Source organism: Carassius carassius, chromosome 4 (genome assembly GCF_963082965.1).
Source record: "Carassius carassius chromosome 4, fCarCar2.1, whole genome shotgun sequence".
Classification (NCBI taxonomy): domain Eukaryota; kingdom Metazoa; phylum Chordata; class Actinopteri; order Cypriniformes; family Cyprinidae; genus Carassius; species Carassius carassius.
The window spans coordinates 39776823-39798660 of record NC_081758.1 but is presented as its reverse complement, the minus strand read 5'-3'; the positions used below and the strand labels follow the sequence as shown (position 1 = coordinate 39798660).

At 37.5% G+C, this 21838-nt stretch overlaps 1 protein-coding gene across 2 annotated transcripts; it reads right to left on the bottom strand.

Annotated features, from left to right (window-relative positions):
* Nucleotides 1-665: 665 nt before the first annotated feature.
* On the bottom strand, nucleotides 666-21000 carry LOC132140017 (low-density lipoprotein receptor-related protein 2-like). 2 transcript variants are annotated; one of them, XM_059548774.1, is made up of 21 exons: nucleotides 20843-21000; nucleotides 20141-20314; nucleotides 19424-19642; nucleotides 17679-17915; nucleotides 17332-17544; nucleotides 14885-15114; nucleotides 14652-14781; nucleotides 13061-13248; nucleotides 11981-12164; nucleotides 11366-11578; nucleotides 10697-10880; nucleotides 10353-10554; nucleotides 9351-9515; nucleotides 9007-9207; nucleotides 4431-4974; nucleotides 3582-3701; nucleotides 3368-3475; nucleotides 3028-3290; nucleotides 2082-2371; nucleotides 1910-2015; nucleotides 666-759 (listed from the first exon to the last, which is right to left on the bottom strand). In XM_059548774.1, exons 1-21 carry the CDS (start codon nucleotides 20898-20900, stop codon nucleotides 733-735), a joined length of 4056 nt encoding a protein of 1351 aa, XP_059404757.1. In that variant the 5' UTR covers nucleotides 20901-21000; the 3' UTR covers nucleotides 666-732. The 2 variants fall into 2 exon arrangements, with proteins under 2 accessions (XP_059404757.1, XP_059404756.1); XM_059548773.1 differs by having other exon boundaries at nucleotides 2082-2403; nucleotides 3057-3290.
* Nucleotides 21001-21838: the final 838 nt, after the last annotated feature.

The following is a 21838-nucleotide window of genomic DNA, read 5'->3' as shown; positions in this document are numbered from 1 at the left end:
TTTATACTAAATTCAGTTCAACTTTAAACCAATTTAATATTAATCTAGAAAAATAACGTTTACATTTTAAAGAAATTACATTTGATCTATTGTGAAACACCTTATATAGAGGTGAACCCACTGGAAAGGCAAGGGTGATGCTTAATAGGCCGGCAAAAATTATGAGATTCTTCATATTTTAGAAAGCCGTTTTTAATCGGCAAATAAGGAAAACAAAATAAAAACATACAAAAAGACAAATTATGAAATGCTACCTTGAGATGTTACAGACCTTCTCTAGTGTTGTACCTTGCTTTTGTATTCTTTAAATTGCATGAAATATGCATTTAACCTCTTTGTTGTATAAATGAGGTGAAATTGTACGGTGGGGCCAATGTTTTCTATGTAGCACAGCTTATTAACTTCTCAAATGTTTATGGTCAAGAGCATCATTTCACAACACGTTTCTTAAAATTGGACTTTAATCTTTCATTTTGACAGGTTAACAACGTGGTACTTTGGCAAAGTAAATTTCTGCAGTAGTTATGTGGTAAACCAAGATATACTCATTTAAGTTGGTAAGAGTCATATTTTGCCTTTAGACATTGAAGAACAACAAAATGACAGTTACGCATCAGTTTGTTTATGCATGGTATAGAAGGAAATTGCACAAAAAAGACTGTGGATTTGAGTTTTCAAAATGCAACGACTTTATTTCAAAGAAACCAAGATGCTGCAGCCGACATGTTGAAGCTAGTCCACAGATGTTACCACGTTTTCCTAAAGACAGAAAAATTATAAGTCATTTCAAAACCTTACAAAGCCTTTTCCCAGCGAATGAGACCCCAATCTTTGCCAATGGGAACTTTTTTTTCCCTGTAACAAATTTTAGTACACCCCAAAATGAAAATTGGTAGAAAATGTACTCCCTCAACCAGAACCGGGAACACTTCCCATAACACCAGATGTACTTGTTACATCGTAAGAGGAATGGCATCTACGCTAATATTAGTCCATTTTATTCTTATTCTGAGGTCACCGTAGCCACCAGATCCAGTCCGTATCCAGATCAGATGGTGAATCAGCACCTAGAGACGACCTCTACAGCCCTGAATTTCAGCGGAGACCATGTAAAGCTGCTTTGACACTCTGTATTGTATAAAGTGCTTTATTAATAAAGGTGACTTGACTCGACTCTCAGGCAGGTGTAGAGGGGTTTTCTTCATCAGAACAAATTTGGGGAAATGTAGCATTGCATCACTTGTTCACCAGTGGATCCTGTGCAGTGAATGGGTGCCGTCAGAATGAGAGTCTAAACAGCTGATAAAAACATCACAATAATCCACAAGTAATCCACACCTCTGCAGTCCATCAGTTAACATCTTGTGAAGTGAAAAGCTTCATGCATGTTTGTAAGAAACAAATCCATCAAGGCATTTTAGATTTAAATAGTCTTAAGTCCATAATCCATCCTAACACTCCCTCCAGTGAAAAAGTCCACCCCGTTGCCCTCTCACATCAAAATCCACTATAATCCACAAAAAATGTGCTTGATCTGTGCATATTTCTCTCCTGATTTTGCACTTTATTATTGACTTTTTTTTTTTACTACGATTATAGCTTGAAGCAACGGTTTGAAATGAAATGTCTTGGATTTGTTTCATGTAACTTCACTTCACAAAACATTAATTGATGGACTGGATTTTTGTGATGTTTTTAATCAGCGCTTTGGACTCTCATTCTGACGGCACCCATTCACTGCAGAGGTTCAATTGGTGAGCTAGTGAGGTAACGCTAAACTTCTCCAACTCATTTCTGATGAAGAAAAACTTGTCTACATCTTGGATGGCTTGAGGACAAGTAAACTTTCCGCAAATTTTCATCTTCGGGTAAATTATTCCCTTAATATTACCATTCTCTTAATTCATACCTCGGAGAATTCGGTGTCTTTTCCATTTTTTACTGAAGACGTCTCTTGTCTTTTCTCTAGTTCCTTCATGTCTGTCTCCTGCACATCCACAACCCGTGCTGCATGCCTAAACACAAACACTGTTTAATCCTCAAAACAAATATGATTTCAACCTCAGCAGATTACAGCATACCTCCGATCTGTGGCTTTTTTCTTCTGAATGAAGCCGACTATTACCCCCAGGACAACCACAGCGGCACACAGTCCAATAACTCCATACATAACCGGCCCCTGTGAGAGCCCACTCGAAAAATCCTGGCAGAGCTCTCCAGTGTAACCCGCCTCACACACACACACCGGCACGCCGTTCTGGGTCGAGCATTTACCGTTGCCATTACACCGCGTAAGGCCACATGCCTCAGACTCCACGTTCTCTGGTATGACATTATCGCTCAAACCTGGACGAAAAGCTCTAGGATTGATCTGGATGTTTTTATGTTGTGTATCCTGAAGACCTGAGAATTCAAAACAGAATAACACGCCTAAATAAATCTTATTAATATTGTTGAGTGAATCTAATGAAATCATGTCTGGGTCTTTTTTCACTCAAAATTAAAAGGGTAGTTATGTAGATATACAATTATAAAATAAAAATCTGTGTGTTTTCACTGAATACAATTCGATACAGTACATTGAAATTTAAATGTATAAATACTTAATTTAATTTTGCATAATGTAAATAACCTTAATTAGTTTTTTCTATTTTTCTCTTGATTCTATACACACATAGTATGTGTGTATATATGGGGGTTTTAATTGGAGTAATACACATTTCCAAATTTGTATTAATTTTATTTACTCTAATTTTTTTATGATGCATTACAGCAAAAATATATAATTATCAAAAAATTCTCTAAATTGTCCAAAAAATAAAATGAAGACTATTTTCGGAACCATTAAGACTATTTTCATTATTCAAATTTTCCCAATTTTCTTATTTGATTTTGGGGTAAAATTGACCAGTATACATTCTTCACCATGAAAAAAAAGCACCCCAATGGGAACTACCCATAACAGAACAATTCATGTTATTGGTAAAGCAAACTTTTTCCTCCACAAAACATTTGTAAAATTTAAACCAGACAGTTAGGATTTGATGTTTCCTTACAGTTCTCATCAGAATGATCTGGACAGTCGGCGACGCCGTTGCAGAACTTCTCCAGAGGTAGACAGATGTTTTCACTCAGGCAAGGTTTGGTTCCTTGAGGGCAGCGGGGGTCTGGACTGCAGTCTCTGCCGTTGACCAGACGGTGATTATGAGCACAACGGCACGTCATTCCTCCGGGGAACGTGAGACAGAGGTGACTGCAGCCTCCATTACCATTAGAACAGAGATTAGTGCCTAAAATATGAAATGGAGTCATTAATGCTTCATAATTTACATAAACGTAATATGTTATTACGTAATTATATCCCCACCTTTTTGTCTTGATTTTGCGAATGCTTTCAGACTAACGATGTCAGAGTCCACTTCAAACCACAGCTTCCCTGTATGTTCATCATCGCTAAACCAACACTTAGTGGAATCTGAACAACAATAGACAGATTAGCAGAAAAACAACTAAAACATCTTAACCTAGTATGACCTGGTTTTTCCCCAACAGGAGAAACTCAAAGTCCTCATCAAGTGTACCTTCTTTAGTAATCCAAACAAGCACTTGGTTAACCACAGCAAATGCCATCAGTCCGGCTTCTGTCTTTATTTCCTTGTATCCAGAACCATCTACACCAACTGAACCAATTACTCCAAGACCTAGAGAAACCAACATATTACTAATTTTATATATATTTTTAAATATTTAATTTTTGCATATTGTGTGTATACATACATACACACATACATATATATACACACACACAGACACGTATAAAAATTAAACATATACGCGAGTATAGAAAAGAATAACCCCTCTTTAAAATGATCACATTTTGTTGCTTTGCAGCCTGAAATGAAGACGGACACAGGTTTTGTTTTATCCCGCTGTATTTACTCAGAGCAACAATCCATCTTCATTTCAGGCTGCAAAGCAACAAAACATGATTTTATTTAATTTTTACCCATTGTAATTTATCTGATCATATTTACAGTAAAAACAGTACCGGTAATATTGTGAAATAACAGTTTGAAAACTATTTTGTCTCAATACATTTTAAAAATGTCATTTATTCCTCTGATGCAAAGCTGAATTTTCTGCATCATTACTTCGGTCTTCAGTGTCACATGATTCTTCAGAAATCAGTCTATTATGCTGATTTTATGCTGGAATAAATGAAATTTTTAAACTTATCCAAATACAAAAGTGATTTGAAATACTAATAATTGTACAATATTACTGTATTTTTCATCAAATAAATGCAGCTTTGGTGAACAGAGTATGTGTGTAATATATATATATATACACACATACACACATACACACACACACACACACACATACACACATACACACATACACACACATACACATACACACACACACACCAGTGTCAGCCCAGTACAGTTTCTTCCCTTCATCCATCAAGGTCAGTGATGTTGGCTGGACTGAATTACTCCACACCACTGTCCTGTTCTGTCCATTCATATAGGCACACTCCAGCTGGGCCATTTGGCCTTCCTGGACTGTGTTTGAGAAGCAGAGGTGTCCACTGGGTGGGTCCAGAGCGATGGATTCAATGGCTCCGACACCGTCCTGTATCAACACACTGGTGTGTGTGCCATCCGGTGTGGTGACCTGCAGGCCAGACAGCCTCTCGCTGCTCCAGTACACGTTCAGGGTGATCCAGTCCATGGAGAACGCACGCAGTGAGTCCTTATGTAGCTGGAGTAGTTTCCCACGAGGCACCAGCGCTGTGTCCTTCATCTTAAAGAGCCCCACGACTGGCTGACTGCCATCAGACACGTACAGGGTGAGGTCACGCAGCACTAAATCTAACATGCTTGACTTGTTCATGTTGGGAAGGTCAAAACGGCGATGTTCAGGCCAGTTCTTTAGGTCCACTTTGCGGTGTCTGTTCTGTAAATAAATCTGATAGGGACAAATTGTGTTACAGTCTAATCCACTTAAACTCCACATAGACGACTTTGCATTATTTTAAAGATGGTGTATCAAGGGCTTCATTGTAAATTTTTCTGGACAGTAGTTCTTTGTTGCTATATATTATTGTATTTATAAATGTATACACTATAATGTGTGTGTGTGATTCATCTGGAATTCAGACAGCTATAATGCAACTCAAATTCGTAACATTATTATTTGCTGGAAGACCTTGGCATTTAATGCAACATTACTGACTGATTTATCACATTCTTACTGATACTTTCAAGAGTTTCACAAATCATTTGTACAATTTATATCACACCAAATCTGTATTTACCAGCTAGATAACACTAACCAATCTGTAACAAGGTGGAATAGATCACAAAGACTCAAATGTTTAAAGTTGCAATGAAACCGAAGTGGTGCCCGTATTGAGACACATTCAAGATTATCAAAGAAAATCAAATAGGCTTATTTTAGGGACTTTAGTTTTTTCATGAGTAGTGAAGTGAACAAATACATGGATGCACATGTGTTATCGTTTATTTTTTTTATATTCTGACCAAGCGTACAAGGCTTTAAAAATAAACCACTGTACGATAAGTTACATGAACTGCACTACTATGATTTTGCCAATTAAAGAACATTGTTGTTGATCGTTCTATCATTACAGTCGAATGGATATCTGGTGGAGTTGCCATTTTCTCTGCTTATTTTTGGCACTTATGATTTTTTTGCCGGGACACTTTGCTTATGGGCCTAAAGGTAACGTCAGGCCTATTGTTTACCTTCGCGACCAGCTAATTGCGCTATCCAAGCCTTCTCTACTGCAGCCCGATGTCAGTTCCTCGATCCCAGTGGAACTGAAAAGACGAAGGGGTTGTAGAGCCGTTCGGAGAATAAGGAGGAGGAAATATAAACCTTTTCTCCCCTCTATTGTAATGGGGAATGTGAGGTCCCTGGTAAATAAAATGGACGAGTTGAGCGCACTGACGAGGACACAGCGGGAGTATCGAGAGTGCAGTGTTATGTGCTTCACAGAGACATGGCTGCAGGAACATATTCCCGAGTCCAACACCACTGTCTCCGGCTTCCAGACGGTACGGGTGGACAGAGATCGCTGTCTGAGCGGTAAGAAGAAAGGAGGGGGGGGATTGCTGTATTTGTAAACAACAGATGGTGTAATCCTGGACATATTACGGTGAAGGAACGTTTCTGTAGCCCAGATATTGAACGGTTAGCTGTGAGTCTACGTCCATATTATCTGCCGAGGGAGTTTACTTGTGCAATCATTATGGTTGTTTACATTCCACCGTCAGCTGATGCTGACGCGGCGTGTGACGTTATCCATTCAGTCACCGCTGGATTACAAACAAAACACCCGAACGCTTTTATTGCTTATTGATTTTAACCATACGTCTCTCTCTGCTACTCTCCCAACATTTCAGCAGTATGTGAACTGCCCCACCAGAAACAAAAATACTTTGGATTTATTGTATGCTAATGTTAAGGACTCGTACTGCTCTGCAGCCCTTCCTCCTCTTGGAAGATCAGATCACAATCTGGTACTTCTTAACTCCACATATACACCAATTGTTCAAAGACAACCGGTTACTTATAGGACTGTGAGAAGATGGACACAGGAAGCAGATGAGGCTCTGCAAGGGTGTTTTGAATCCACAGACTGGGAGGTACTCTGTGATCCCTATGGAGATGACATAAGTTCCATGACGGATTGTATCACAGGGTATATTAATTTCTGTGTGGATACGGTCATACCCTATAGGAGAGTGAGATGTTTTCCTAACAACAAGCCATGGATAACCAGCGACCTAAAGGTGCTTCTGAATAGGAAGAAAAGAGCTTTTAGGCAGGGGTACAGAGAATTAATGAAGACTGTACAGAGGGAGTTGAAAGTGAGGCTGAGAGTTGGCATGGAGGTGTATAGGAAGAAACTGGAAAACAAGCTCCAGCAAAACAACTCAAGGGATGTATGGGCGGGAATGAAGACTATCACAGGGTTTAAGGTGACTGGTAACCAGGTTGAGGGAGGCCGGGATATGGCTAATGAGCTGAATGTGTTTTTCAATAGGTTCAGCTCACCCCTAGCCTCCCATGCAGCCTGTCAAATTGGCCACACATCACCCCTTGCTCTTCAGCTGCATCCTTCTCCCCCCTCCCTCCTATCTACTTTCCCCTCTCACACCTCCTCAAAGATCAAAATTGGTGATTCACATGGTGCCACCTCCACCCACCCTTCAACATCATCATCTATCTTCATTGCTGAGAACACCATGCCATCCTCTATCTCTCCCACCCCCCTGTATGTCTCTAGCTGTCAGGTTAAGAGGCAGCTGGTGAAACTGCATCAGAACAAAGCCCCGGGATCGGATGGTATTAGCCCCAGAGTCCTGAAGGTATGTGCTAACCAGCTATGTGGGATTTTACAACACCTTTTTAACCTCAGTCTGAGTCTGGCGAAAGTTCCACTAATGTGGAAAACAACTTGCCTTGTTCCAGTGGCTAAAAAGTCTGCTCCGTCTGCTCTCAATGACTATAGACCGGTTGCTTTAACCTCACACATTATGAAAGTTCTAGAGAGACTGGTTCAGGCCCATCTGAGACCACAAGTTACTGCCTTCATTGATCCACTGCAGTTTGCCTACTGCCCTGGGGTGGGTGTGGAGGATTCTATCATCTACTTGCTTCAGCGAGCTCACTCTCACCTGGATAGAGCTGGCAGCATGGTGAGGATCATGTTCTTTGACTTTTCCAGTGCGTTTAACACGATCCAACCGTCATTGCTGCGTGAGAAGCTTCAAGTGATGCAGGTGGACACCTCCACAATTTCCTGGATTATAGACTACCTGACATGCAGACCTCAGTTTGTGCGACTAAGGGGTGGTGTGTCTGAACGAGTGGTCAGCAGTACAGGAACACCACAGGGGACTGTTCTCTCGCCATTTCTATTCACGTTTTACACGTCAGATTTCCTACACAATTCAGAGTCCTGTCATCTTCAAAAATACTCAGATGACTCTGCAGTTGTTGGGTATATTAACGGTGGAGATGAGACTGGGTACAGAGATTCGGTTGATCGCTTTGTGTCGTGGTGTGGGATAAACCACCTTCTCTTAAACGTGACTAAGACAAAAGAGATGGTGGTGGACTTTAGAAGGACCAGGAAAACAACATTAAAACCCATTTACCTGCATGGAGAGGAGGTGGAGGTGGTTGATCATTTTAAATATTTGGGTGTGTACCTCGATAACAGACTGGATTGGAAACGCAACTCTGAGGCCATCTTCAAGAAGGGCCAGAGCAGACTCTATTTCTTGAGGAAGCTCAAGTCTTTTAATGTATGCAACAAGATGTTGTATATGTTTTATCAGTCTGTCGTCGAAAGTGCAATATTCTTTGCAGTCATCTGCTGGGGCAGCTGCATCAGAGGCAGTGACAGTAAGAGACTAAATAAACTAATAAAGAAGGCTGGCTCTGTGCTGGGGTTTGCTCTGGAACCTATGGAGTTGGTTGTGGAGGAAAAGATGTTGAAGAAACTATTTAACATCATGGACAACATCACATCCGCTGCACAACTTGGTGGTTGGGCAGAAGAGTGTTTTCAGCTGGAGACTACGGCAACTCTGCTGTAGCAAGGACCGGTACAGAAAGTCATTCCTACCCACTGCAATAACAATATATAACAGATCTTCTCTGGGTAGATAAGAGATTATGGACATTAATGACAATAGAGAATAACACATGAATATATGGTATATGATATTTAAACTGCACATCTTGTGTAACTATTTTATTTTATTTATTTATTATTATTCTTAAGGATTTTTATACAGTATAGGTCAATGTATGTTATATGTAATATGTCTGGTATGTATTGTAATTTGCTGCTGTGACATCACAATTTCCCCTTGGGGATTATTAAAGTCTTTCTATTCTATTCTATTCTATTCTATATGTCTTTAACATCTAGCTTTGACCATAAGGTATTAAGAGCAATACCTGTGTGATTGCAGATGGAGAAAGAAACAACAGGAAGGACGAGTCTTTGGGTTTGGAGCAGGTCAGTCGATCTTCATCCAGCAGGAACTGAGACGGACACATGCACACAGCCTTCAGCTCCGGCGATAAAACACACAGGTGAGAGCAGTGCTGGGAAGCACACGGGTTAGAGACGCCCACCTGGAAAAGTGCATGAATGACCTGCACACACACAAGAACCAGTTGCCTGATTTACATCTTACACATGCGTGTTTCAAAAGCAAGCAAATATAGCCTGCACTTTACGAATGTCTTTGTGATCATAAAAAAAATCGAATTAAACCCCAGTGTATAGGGATACTTGCCTTCAAACCAAACGGCTGTCCAGGACGTTTGAGCAGGACTTGGTGCTGTTTACCTGTGCTTTTGTGAGCTCTCTGAATGGTTCCTCTTTTAGTATCAGACCAGTAGACCTTATCATTGAATACAGATACGGAGAATGGACTGGGAGTCTCCATCATCTGCAGGATCTGCGAAAATGGAGGGGAAATTATTGAACAATGCTCTTAAAAGATGCTGGAATATATTTAAGACTCATAGTGGATCTTTTTTTCTTTAAAGATCTATATCTAACTAGTGATGTACAGTAGTAATTTTCCTATTATTGTACTTACAGTCAGTACATTTAAGCATCTGTACTTTAGAGTATTTTTATTTTGGCAAACCTGGTCCGGTCAAAATGAGCCAAAGAATTGGTATATTGTCAAAGCTTGAATGTGCATGTGACTTACGGCATGAATAGTTATTAATGCAGAATTTTAGTACTGATTTACTTATGGTAAATGAAAATCATAATTAGGTTATGACTGCTGGTCATTTCTGCTGTCTGTTCTTCAGTGTGTTCTGTTCAAGCTCAATGAAAGGTGATTAAGAAAAATGAATTTCTGCCCATGCATGTTCCTCCCTGCTGTAGCGGTTTGAAATGATATACATCTATTATCTTTTCACAGCGCTTACAACATTAATGCATGCTGCATGTCATTTTTATACTTTGTCACCACACACTTGCACAGATTTAGTTTTTCTCGATTTATTAAATACTATATGGAATTATTTCACTTGTCTGCGCACTTGAATTATCAGTAATTTAAAGTGATATTTTGGTACATTGAAGTTTAATTTTAATAGTGTATAAGTTGCATTAATAAAAAAAAAGTTTGCTTCTATTCATCAGTACCTACAATAACCATGGTTCATCGATCAGTACTTGAATGTTGATCCAGAAACATCTTTAGTAGTATCAGAGCATGTTTGAAGCCAATGTTGAACCTTATTGGACATTTTCTGAAATGGTGGACATCCATTACCTTAATATTTCCTCCATCTATATCGGCTGATCCGATGCACTTGAGTTTCTCATCGGTCCAGTAGATTCTGTGATGCAGGGAGTCCACCGTCAAACTGACTGGCCATCGGAGAGAGTGACTGACCAACACACGTCTGTCTGAACCATCCATGCCTGCTCTTTCTATTTGAGCATCATCCCCGGTTTCTGACCAGAACAAAATTCTGAAAAAGGGACATATCAGGGTAAACAAATTTAAAATGAAATAAGTAACATTCTAAAACAGTTGTTCTTGTACTTTTTGGTGCCCACTGGTGGCTCGGTGTAAAAAAAAAAACAAATTGAGAAAAGAATGATTATTCAAACCCTTTCTGTGGCAGCAGAGCGATGGAGCGAAGCTGCCCTAGATCTTCACCCAGGATCATCACAATATCTGTGGTTCTGGTGGCATCACGGTCCAGTCCCAATGCATTGATCTGGCTTTTGACACTATCAGCCCAATAGAGGTTCCTCGCCACCCAGTCCACTGCCAGACTGTCTGCATTGATACCTGAGAGAGAGAGAGAGAGAGAGAGAGAGAGAGACTTACAGGTCATTCACAATTATCACATCAAAAACTTTATTACATAGACAAATAACCAGCCTTATTTACACCTGTTTTTTGTTCTGCAACATTACATATTGCCTGACCATGACTGGACAAGTCAAGTCAAGCTTAGGTAGCGCTTCATTCAATACAGACGGTTCTAAAAACAGCTTTACAGTAATAAATAGGAAAATAACAGTGTTAATGTTGTCAAATTCATCAATTATGAAACAAATTCGATTTCATTTTTGGATTTAGCTTATATACAGTATATATAGGTACATTTTCTATGTGCTTTTGGAATTTTTAACATCTGCCAAGGAAACGGTCTGATTTCCATTTAAGATTTTTTTTTTTATTACATTTAAATGTATTGTCTAAAATCTATATTGTATCTTTTATCATTCAGTAACAAAAAATATGTATTTGTATTTAACAACAACACTGACCTTTAATGAAGGTTCCTTTGCTCTTCTGATCCAGTGACAACCATTTGATGTTGTCTGTGTTGAGGTTGATCCAGTACACTCTCTGCTTCTGCCAATCATAGTCAAGTGAAAGCACAAACTGCTTCTCAGACGAGAGCAGGACGTCCAGACTGGAGCTCCTCAGACCCAGCAGGAAGACCTCAGACTGCACAGATGCCAGCAGGTATGGCTCACCTGAGACAGGAGCACAACTTTCCATTTCAGTCTCAGCTTGTGTAAATAAAAGGATGGATGTACCTTGAAGTGCATGAGTGTATTAGAAATTGCATTATAAAGTGCATTGTGTATTCGAGCCATACTCATTATCTGAACACTCATGTGAAATATTCTAGCCCACAATGCATTGAACTTAAACTTGCACTTGCAGTGTAACAAATTACATCTTTAACATAACTGAAATGCTAAATACCTTAATTTTTTAGATAACATGTAAAATGTAGCATACTACCATTTGTTGCATAATGCATAGTCTGACCATTTTTATTAAATACAGAGAGCTCTGTATGCATGCCATTCCGAACATGCCATGTGTTTTACAACCAGAAAAATATTTGCTCTTGCTTGTAATTTGTATACCTGTGATTTTGCAGCTGCGGCCATCAGGTTCCAGAACATAACTGTGACTACAAGAGCACTCAAATGAGCCTTGAGTGTTGTTACAGTAGTGTGAACAGAAGTCTGGACGGTCCACACACTCATCCACATCAACACACACCACACCATCATCTACAGGCTTGTAGCCGATCCTGCACCAACAGCGCTATTGGACGAAGATAAAAGTGGTGTCAGGAAGCACAAAATGGTAAGCAGCTGCTTATTAATAAGCCTCTTATTAAGAGGCCAAACACCAAAGTGAGTCTGATCTGAAACTGGTGTACTATACAGAAACAAAACTCCTTTACATTATGTCTTGAATGCAACCGAGCAGTTTGGGGCTACTGCCACCAACTGGTCAACATTGATAAAATGCTTTTTAGTTTTGCCTTTTAGAGTCATGCAGAGTATTAATGGAATTTTTCAAAAAACCTATCCAATGAAATTATCAAATTTGGGTTAAATGATCAGTCTAAAACATTTTCCAAAACTGATTTTTTGGATATTTGGTGTAACGGATTAACATGGACCCATTTTTAGAAACTTGTTAACATACTACCATTCAAACATTTGGGGTCGGTAAGAAATTTTCTAAACAAAACACTTTTATTTAGCAAGGATGCATTATGCATGAATTTAAAAATAGCAGCAAAGGCATTTATAATAAATTTCACAAATTTCTATTCAAAGAATTTAAAAAAAAAAAACTGTTTCCACAAAAATATTAAGCAACCTTGAAAATGATGAATGTTTCTTGAGCAGTAAATCAGTATATTAGAGTGATTTCTGAAGGATCATGTGACATTGAAGACTGGACAGCAAACATTACATTTTAAAATGTATTCAAATTGTAATATTTCACAATATTACTGTCTGTTTTTACAGATTTTTTTTACCCAAATAAATGCAGCCTTGTTGAGCAGAAGAGACAAAAAATACAAAAATAAAAACTAACCAACCCCAAACTTTTGAACTTAAATGTTATTATTAGTCAAACTTTATATATTTTTAATATTCAAAGCAGACATTTTCTAACATTAAAACAGAAAGAGGAGATCATACCGTGCCTGTAGGTGTGCTGTTGCAGTCCTGTGCACACTTTGACTGTTCAGAGCATTTGTCTGTCTGGCATGTGCCGCCCTCATCAGAACCGTCCAGACAGTTAGTGACTCCGTTACAGAGCTGAGACGGGTCCACACACTCCGAACTGTCACACTGGAACAGATGAGGAGGACAGGACACACTGGGACCTGTCAAAACACAGACCAGAGGCTCATTTACTGCAGAGCAGATCAGATACAGACATAGATCTAGGTATTCTTAGTGAAACCATGATTGCAGTTAAAAAAATCCTATTTAAATCGTTTTAATTTTTTCTCTCTCCCAATTTCAAGTAAAATATGGAAATTCTCCAATGGTGTTTACTTATTTAATATCCTGTTTGACAAATGCATCATATTGCACAAGTAAAAAGTGTCTGTGTGTTGATTATAACTTTCAAGCTTATTTTTGGGATTCTGATTAGCTATACTTTTCAAAAATCCACATTAAGAAAAGGATTTTGAGAGTCACTCTACAGGAATAATTGGTGGAATACAGAAAAGCATCACAATGAACAACTTGTACAGAAACGCTACTTGAATATATAAACATTATCCAGTTGGGGTTTTCAAAAGTGATTATTATATATATATATATATATATATATATATATATATATATATATATATATATATATATATATATATATATATATATATATATATATATATATATATATATATATATATATATATATATATATATATATATATACACACACGTGTGTGTGTGTGTGTGTGTGTGTGTGTGTGTGTACTTCGTCAACACTGATCCATTAAAAGAAATCGAAAAGTGACAAAAACTTTCACATTGTTACAAAAAAAATCCAAACTTTCTATTAATCCAAGAATCCTGTATCATGGTTTTCAGAAAATTATGGATAATAATTGTTTCCAATCAGAATATTATAATGATTTCTGAAGGATCGTGTGAAACTGAAGACTGGAGAAATTATTCTGAAATTTCAGCTTTGTATCACAGGAATAAATTACATTTTAATATATATTCAGTTCATGTTAAAATATTTCATATTACGGTTTTAATTGCATTTCTAAATACATAAATACAGCCTTTTAAAAATATTTTTGAATGGTAGATTCTTAATTTTATTCTATACAAATGTCCCGCCAATTATTCCCATGGAGTGACTCACAAAATCCATTTCTAAATAGGGATTCTTTAAAAGTGCTTCTAATCAGAACCCCAAACACGTTTTTAAAACTTGATACCTATAATCAACAAAACTTCTTTTTTTTTTTTACTTTAAAGAAGTTTTAAAAGAAACTTCATTTAAATGCGATGCATTTATGATGCATGTGATGAGTCTTTGAGAATATAAAATTAGTGAAACCTATTTTTTTCCTTTGAGAACTGTCTTTATGTCTTTATTAAAAAAGTCTGTATGATAGGTGGTTAGAGAATTGAAGTAAATGGGATCAATTCGTATTTCATGTTGACTTTAAAATAATTTCTAATGTTTAATGAAGATGAACTTTCATGGGGGTCTTCTCTGGGTTCAGCCTGTTCCAGTTTGACAAAACCGTTAACTCACAACCAGATTCGTCGCTTCCATCCCTGCAGTCTTCAGAGCCGTCACAGCGCCAGTGTTGTGGAACACACTGCGTGTTAGAGGCACATGGCCACTGGAACTCACCACACTGCACTGGAGACTCCTTACAGTTCTGTCTCGCATAGAAAAGGTGAGATTAAAACAACTAAATGAATCATTTTATAATGCATAATTTAGTGCGTTTGGTCATTTAATGCATGGATTCCCCAGCACACCTTTTCATCTGTGCCATCCTTGCAGTCTATCTCTCCATCACATATCCACTCGTCCAGCAGACACTCCTGGCTCTTCGGACAGCGGCGTTGTGTGCTGCATGGTGGAGGTTCAGCGCAGTCCTCCTCGTCTGAATGATCTCTGCAGTCCGGGGGTCCATCACAGCGCATACTGACCGACACGCACTGACCACTGCTGCACTGCCACTCGGCACTGCTGCAGCTCTCCTCTCCTACAGGACACGTCATTTCATTATGAAGAAAACGAGTCTGGTTTTTACATCCATAACCTCGCTATTGCACTCTATTGTAAAGCTGATCTCAGATGTGCATAACATTATGCATAATGGACCAGTGTTATTTTAGTATTACTTATATTAACATTATTAATTAGATTTTAATATATATTTTTGTGCTTTTGCCATTTTTATTTGTTTATTTTTATTTATGTTTTAGTCACTTCAATATTTAATTCCAATTGGTTGCTAAGGTAACATTTCTTTTAATATTTAGAATTAATTTAATTTCATTCAAGCTTTAATTCAGTTTATGAAAATAGTTTCAATAAAACTGTGATGGACAAAAACCAACCCCAAAAATATAATGTATAAATATTATATTTTCCATTTGAATTCAAATGCATATTTTAGTAACCTTATTATGTGGTTTTGTTTTTATAATCTTTATTGCGGTTTCATTAATTTAATCATTTTATTACATTTAGTTGCCATGGACAAAATAGTAACAAAAATATAATATTAATATTATATTATCCAATTTAATTTGAAAGTTTGTCATTTTTGTTATATATCATTTTCATCAGGTTTTCGTTTCAGGTTGGCTAATTTAAACATCTCAGTTCAGTTAGTATTTGAAAAAAAAAATGATCCCCCTTTTTCCATGCAATATTTATATTCAGGCTTAATTTCAATATATTAATAGTTTTAGTACATACACATAGGCCTACCAGTGATGCGCGGGTCAATGTATTAATAATCCGCACCTGACCGACGTTTTCAACTAACCCGCCCGCAACTCGGACTGCAAAAAAATATAAAATATTGTACCCGACCCGCTTACTGACCCGCATTTTTAAAAAGCAGAAAATGCTCATCTTAGCGTCACTGGGCCATAGGAACTTAGGCAAAACTAACTAGGCCAAAAAAACAAAAAACAAAACTTAATATATTATAATTTTGTCAAGAATTATAAAAAAGTCAGTAAGCTCATAATTTGTACTAAAATAGTTTAGTCTGGCTATGTCTATTTGTATGTTTCTCTGCAAGGTCAGCACACATTGAGGCTCGGGTTTGTTCCGATCAGAGCTCGTGAGCGGAGAGCACATTTCTGAATATCCCGGTCCGCTCGCTCATTCCTTGGGGTCTCGCTCAACCCAGAGTGGCCTGCTGGTTCGAAAATAATATACAAGGAGTCATTTTAATTGTTTAGTAATAAACTGTTGTTTTCTGTGTTGCTGCAAAGATGAAGTTGACAATGCAGACCCGCCATGAACGCCAGAGAGAAATGCACCTTTCATATGGATTACATCATCAGAGAGTAGCCCATTTATTTTGGTTTGAATATTTTCGTTTAAAAGACGACATTTCAAGCTTTCTGTTATATATATCCTATATTTCTCAAATCTGTGAGGCACACGCTGAGTTTAGTTCACATGCAATGCAAGTGATCCTGCCAGCGCCTTATTACATTGTCTGCTAGGCTATATATTTGCTTCTTATTAAATACGGGCAACTGATTGATAAAACATTGATCAAAATTAAGATACAATTTATACAAAACGAAAATCTTTTAAAAAGAGTTTTCTATAAAACAAAACTTAATGAAGTCGTCAAAATCATTTTACCAAAAACAGCAACGTTGCTCCCCATGCAGTCTTCTTTGCCACCTCCATCTCTATGTGCAGACTGAGCTCGTGCGTCATCTTCACGCCAGTTATTCAGCCAAAGCTCACAGTGTAGGCCTATGTATTTCAAAAATGTGTCTAGTACTATATAAATTACAATTAATTGGCATTTTTATTTCAATTAACCCGACCGCCACCCGAATATCATTAAAAATATTTTTGGATGACTCGTAACCGCGGGCGACTGCAGGCACCCGCTCATTTTAGATCAACCCGCGCATTACTGATACATACATACTTATGTATGTGTGTATGTGTGTGTGTGTGTGTGTGTATATATATATATATATATATATATATATATATTATATATATATATATATATATATATATATATATATATATATATATATATATATATATATATATATATATATATATATATATATAAAATTAAAAAGTTTCATTAACACCGTAATGGACAAAACTAATCACATTTCACTACCACAAGGCCATTTGACTTCATCTGTGGTCATTTAAATTAGGTCCACATTAAAAAAAAAAAAAAAAACAGCTTTTCATCTACCACAGCTGGCCTCATCGCTGCCGTCCACACAGTCGGTGTCTCCATCACAGACAAAGGACTCTGGGATGCAGCGGTTTTTATCGCAGCGATGACCGCAGCCCTCCTCTGACTTGAAGCAGTCGACTTCATCCGAGCGATCCTGACACTGAGCCACACCGTCACACACCTGCCGGCGCTCGATGCACTTCTTACCATGAGCACACTGAAACTGACCTGACAACAGATGGACAGACTATTGCAATATGAACACAAGAGCAAGAATTGAGGAAGAGTTTATGACCACGTTAAAGTGCATATAAGTGCATGTTGTGAGCGAGTGCTATTACATTACCATGAGGTTTCCTGACCTGATTCACACTCCATAGAGCACTCGTCTTCATCAGACCCGTCCTTACAGTCCTGCTCGCCGTCACACACGTGATTATAGAGTACACAGTCTGTCCCGTCTCTGCATAACTTCGAGCCGATTGAACAGCGTAGAGGTCCTTTAGTTATAGGAGCTTTTCCTGAGACTTCATCCTCCATTGTCTTTCCCTTCTCTTCATCCTCCTCTTTGCTGTCATCATCATCATCAGGGTCAATATCTGAGAAGACTAAAGGCATGTTTTGGAAATAATCACTTTGAAATACGATCACTTTTTGTTTTGTTTTTGTACCGTAGTTGTAATAACCAAAATGTTTGGGTCCCACAGTATGGATACATTTTTTTTAAATACTATGGAAGTCAATGGGATCAGACTAGTTGGTTACGAACAATCTTCAAAAAAATATTTGATTTTACTCCACAGAAGAAATGCAAACAGGTTTGGAATGACATGAGGGTGAGTAAATAATTACAATTTTCATTTTTTGGTTGCTGTACGTTTTTTTTTTTTGACTGCACTAGAGCATAAAAATGGCATGTTTGCAGATATTTAGGAAAGTTCACATACAACTTCGAAATGTGTTCGATGTCAGAATGTTTTTTTTGTCTGTGTGATTCTGTTCATTGCCAATTAAGACTGGGTTGCCAGTTGGTGGAAAACACCGCGCATTACAGATAGGAAGCCAGCAAACAAACTGGGTCAGAGATCGCAGATTCTTCCAGTACTAAAAAGCCTTCACATCCATCTATAAACCTATATGACCAGAGGCATATTAAAACATGTATAAATCAACTCATCAACCTAAAGTGTAAGATACGTCACCCACCATTGTTAATGTGCTCGTTTAAGTTTTGTCTTCAATATGGCAACCTGTGTGAGTGCAGAGTCAGTGGAGGAGGGAGCAAGAGAAACAACTATCTCTTAGGGTGCTTTCACACTAGCACTTTTGGTGCGCACCCAGGTTTGATTGATGTCAGAGTTTGGTTCGTTTGGATATGAACGCTGTCTTCCGTACTCTGATGCGCACCCGCGAACCGTACCAGAGTCCGCTTAAAAACGGTGGTCTGGGGTACACTTAAAACGAACAGTTCAAAAACGTAATACATAAAAGTGCAAAGAGTAATGTTATACATTTGCCGCCTTCTCCTGCACTGTCGTTACCAAGCAACAGGGTAAACAGCTGCCGGCTTGATGACGCAAGCGAACCGCGGTTCGGACTCAAATATTATAATATGAACACAGTCCAGCGGGGCAGGGGGAAGGAACCGAGCTCGGGTTCGCACCAGGCAAGTGAACCAAGTGTAAAAGCACCTTTATATTTTGAATTTAGTATGCAATACCCATTTCAACCGCTAGCTGTCAAAATTACATAAGCATCTTTTAAGTATGCAATGTAATGAGATCAAGTGATAAATGTAACATGCACTCAAAAAAAAAAAAAAAAGGTATACCTCTGAAGCTCATTTATTCCTAAAGGTACATTAAGAACCTTTTGAGAGTACCGTACCAGACAGCTTTTGTACCCCCCCCAGTCATTTCAATGGCAAAAAATGGCCCAGTGTACCTGAATTCACCTGACTACTTTTGAAAATGTTTAATGTTGCATATGATTTCATTTGTGAAATATATGCACTAATAAGTGTGTTTATTTACAATGTGAACCAGATGATTTTACACTCTGTTCTAGTTAGAATCCAGTAATACTACTTTTTAAACTTAATTCAAACCCGTAACACAGCTGGCCTCATCGCTGCCGTCCACACAGTCGGTGTCTCCATCACAGACAAAGGACTCTGGGATGCAGCGGTTTTTATCGCAGCGATGACCGCAGCCCTCCTCTGACTTGAAGCAGTCGACTTCATCCGAGCGATCCTGACACTGAGCCACACCGTCACACACCTGCCGGCGCTCGATGCACTTCTTACCATGAGCACACTGAAACTGACCTGACAACAGATGGAAATACAATGCTTTAATATTAGGTAAATATATAAGGGATGGGTGAACTTATTCCAACTATACCCACTGTGTACATTCATCAATGATCCAATTTGTTTTTAACTAATTAAAAAAAAGAAACAATTTTAACCACATTCATATTTATTAAACTGATTAAAAAAAATTCTCAATTGACAGATTTATCTAGATTCTAAACCATTTGAATCAATACATTTTGGAAAATCTGATTAAGCAATATAGATGCAAAGATAAAATAAATTGTGCCTTTTTCCGAGTGCAGAAATCTTGCATTCTTAATTTATGTATAACTGACAAATATATGCATCACATTAAATTTATTAATTTGTTAAAACAGAATAGTCTTTTGTTAAAAGTGCAAAAAGATGGAAATTGTATATGCAATTCAAATAAATAGGTCTTATAGGCCTATACAGTAAATGTGCATTGTGAGGACCAAAATGTTTACTAAAATCTATAAAACATACCTATGCTGCAGACGGCTGCACATTCATCTTCATCAGAGCCATCAGGACAGTCATTCTCACCGTCACACACATGACTGTACAGCACACACTCGGATCCGTCCTTGCAGGGTTTGAAGCCCAGTCTGCAGTGCAGGGGAACATGATCAGAAGCCCCTGCAGCCTGCACACATTCAGCTAGAGCACAAACAAGCCAAAGCAAGTCAATCTCATGCAAACCACCTCAACAGATTCCAATGACAGCAATAATTTAAACCAACACAAATTAAAGCCATCCAGGACCACCAAGTATTATTCCAGTATAAGCACAATCTAATTGTATTTTTTTTATAATAATAACAGGCTGCGTGATCATTATGCAAATTGTTTTTAGGGTACATATGACATGGATCTGATTAACACGGGCAGCTTCAAATTTTAACTACATTTTGTATTTTAATTGATGCAAATTCAGGGAACGCCTCTAAGAACATACTATTATATAGTTCTTAAGTAAACTAATGACTTAACATGTAAAAGTTGTTTGGGAAAAAACCCCCTGCATTTTAATGACCACACATTAGCCTATATGAAGTGCTGACAAGGAGAACGTTTGTCGTTTCGCACGAAGGCCTGTTTGTTGTTGCAAGTTTCTCGGTTTCTGCACGAGATAAATTAGCGGAGGAAAATATTACACCGAAGTTTAACTTGAGATTTGAAACTGACCTCTCAGAAGCAGAAAAAAGATCCCTGAAGCGACATTCAGCAGCAAAAATAAACACATGACTGCAAGGAAAAGCGGTGAAACCGCTTCAGCTCGAGATGTGGCGCTTTAATCGCGTGAGCGAACAGCTGAGAACGATCGGCTTGATTGATCAGATGACACTCAGCACACAGTATTAATAGACTTTAAATACTATGTAATTATATTCATTTCTATAATAATAATAATTTAATTAGATAACGTTATGCAATTACTATGGTAATTTATATCTATTAATTTATTAAACTCCATAATTTAATTAACATTGAAAACATTAGTAGGCCTACTTTAGTAGGATTAATAAAAATACATTCATTATTAAAATAGCCTTTCAAATAACTCATAATTTTATAAATACGATTAATTATGTATACTTATATCGTATAGTTAATTAATACTTATTAATAAAATTTAATTGGTAATACTTACAATAAGGTTCATTAGTTAACATGAACTAAGAATGAACAATACTTCCACAGCATTTATATTTAATGTTAATTTCAACATTTACTAATGCATTATTAAAAATTAAATGTTGTGCTCGTTAACTTTAGTTAATGCACTGTGGATTAACATGAACGAAGGATGTATTTTTATTGACTATCATTTAACAAAGATTTATAAATACTTTAATAAATAAATGTATTGTTCATTGTTTGTTCATGTTAGTTAATACATTAACTAAAATTAACTAATGGAACCTTGTTGTAAAGTGTTACCAGTTACTTAAGTAAAAGCAACCACTTTCATCACTTCAGCAGCACTTGGATTTGGTAGAAAAAAAACGAGAAAAAAAAAAAAAAAAAAAAATTCTTGGATTTGGTAGTTGACTTTCCCAGACACTAGAGGGCGATAAAGTCCTGCGAGTCCCTTTTTTAAATCTTACGAAGAAGAAAGATTCTTGCTCTTTCAAAAGAAATCAGTGTCCTATGTGGACAGATTAAAACATTCATAATGTA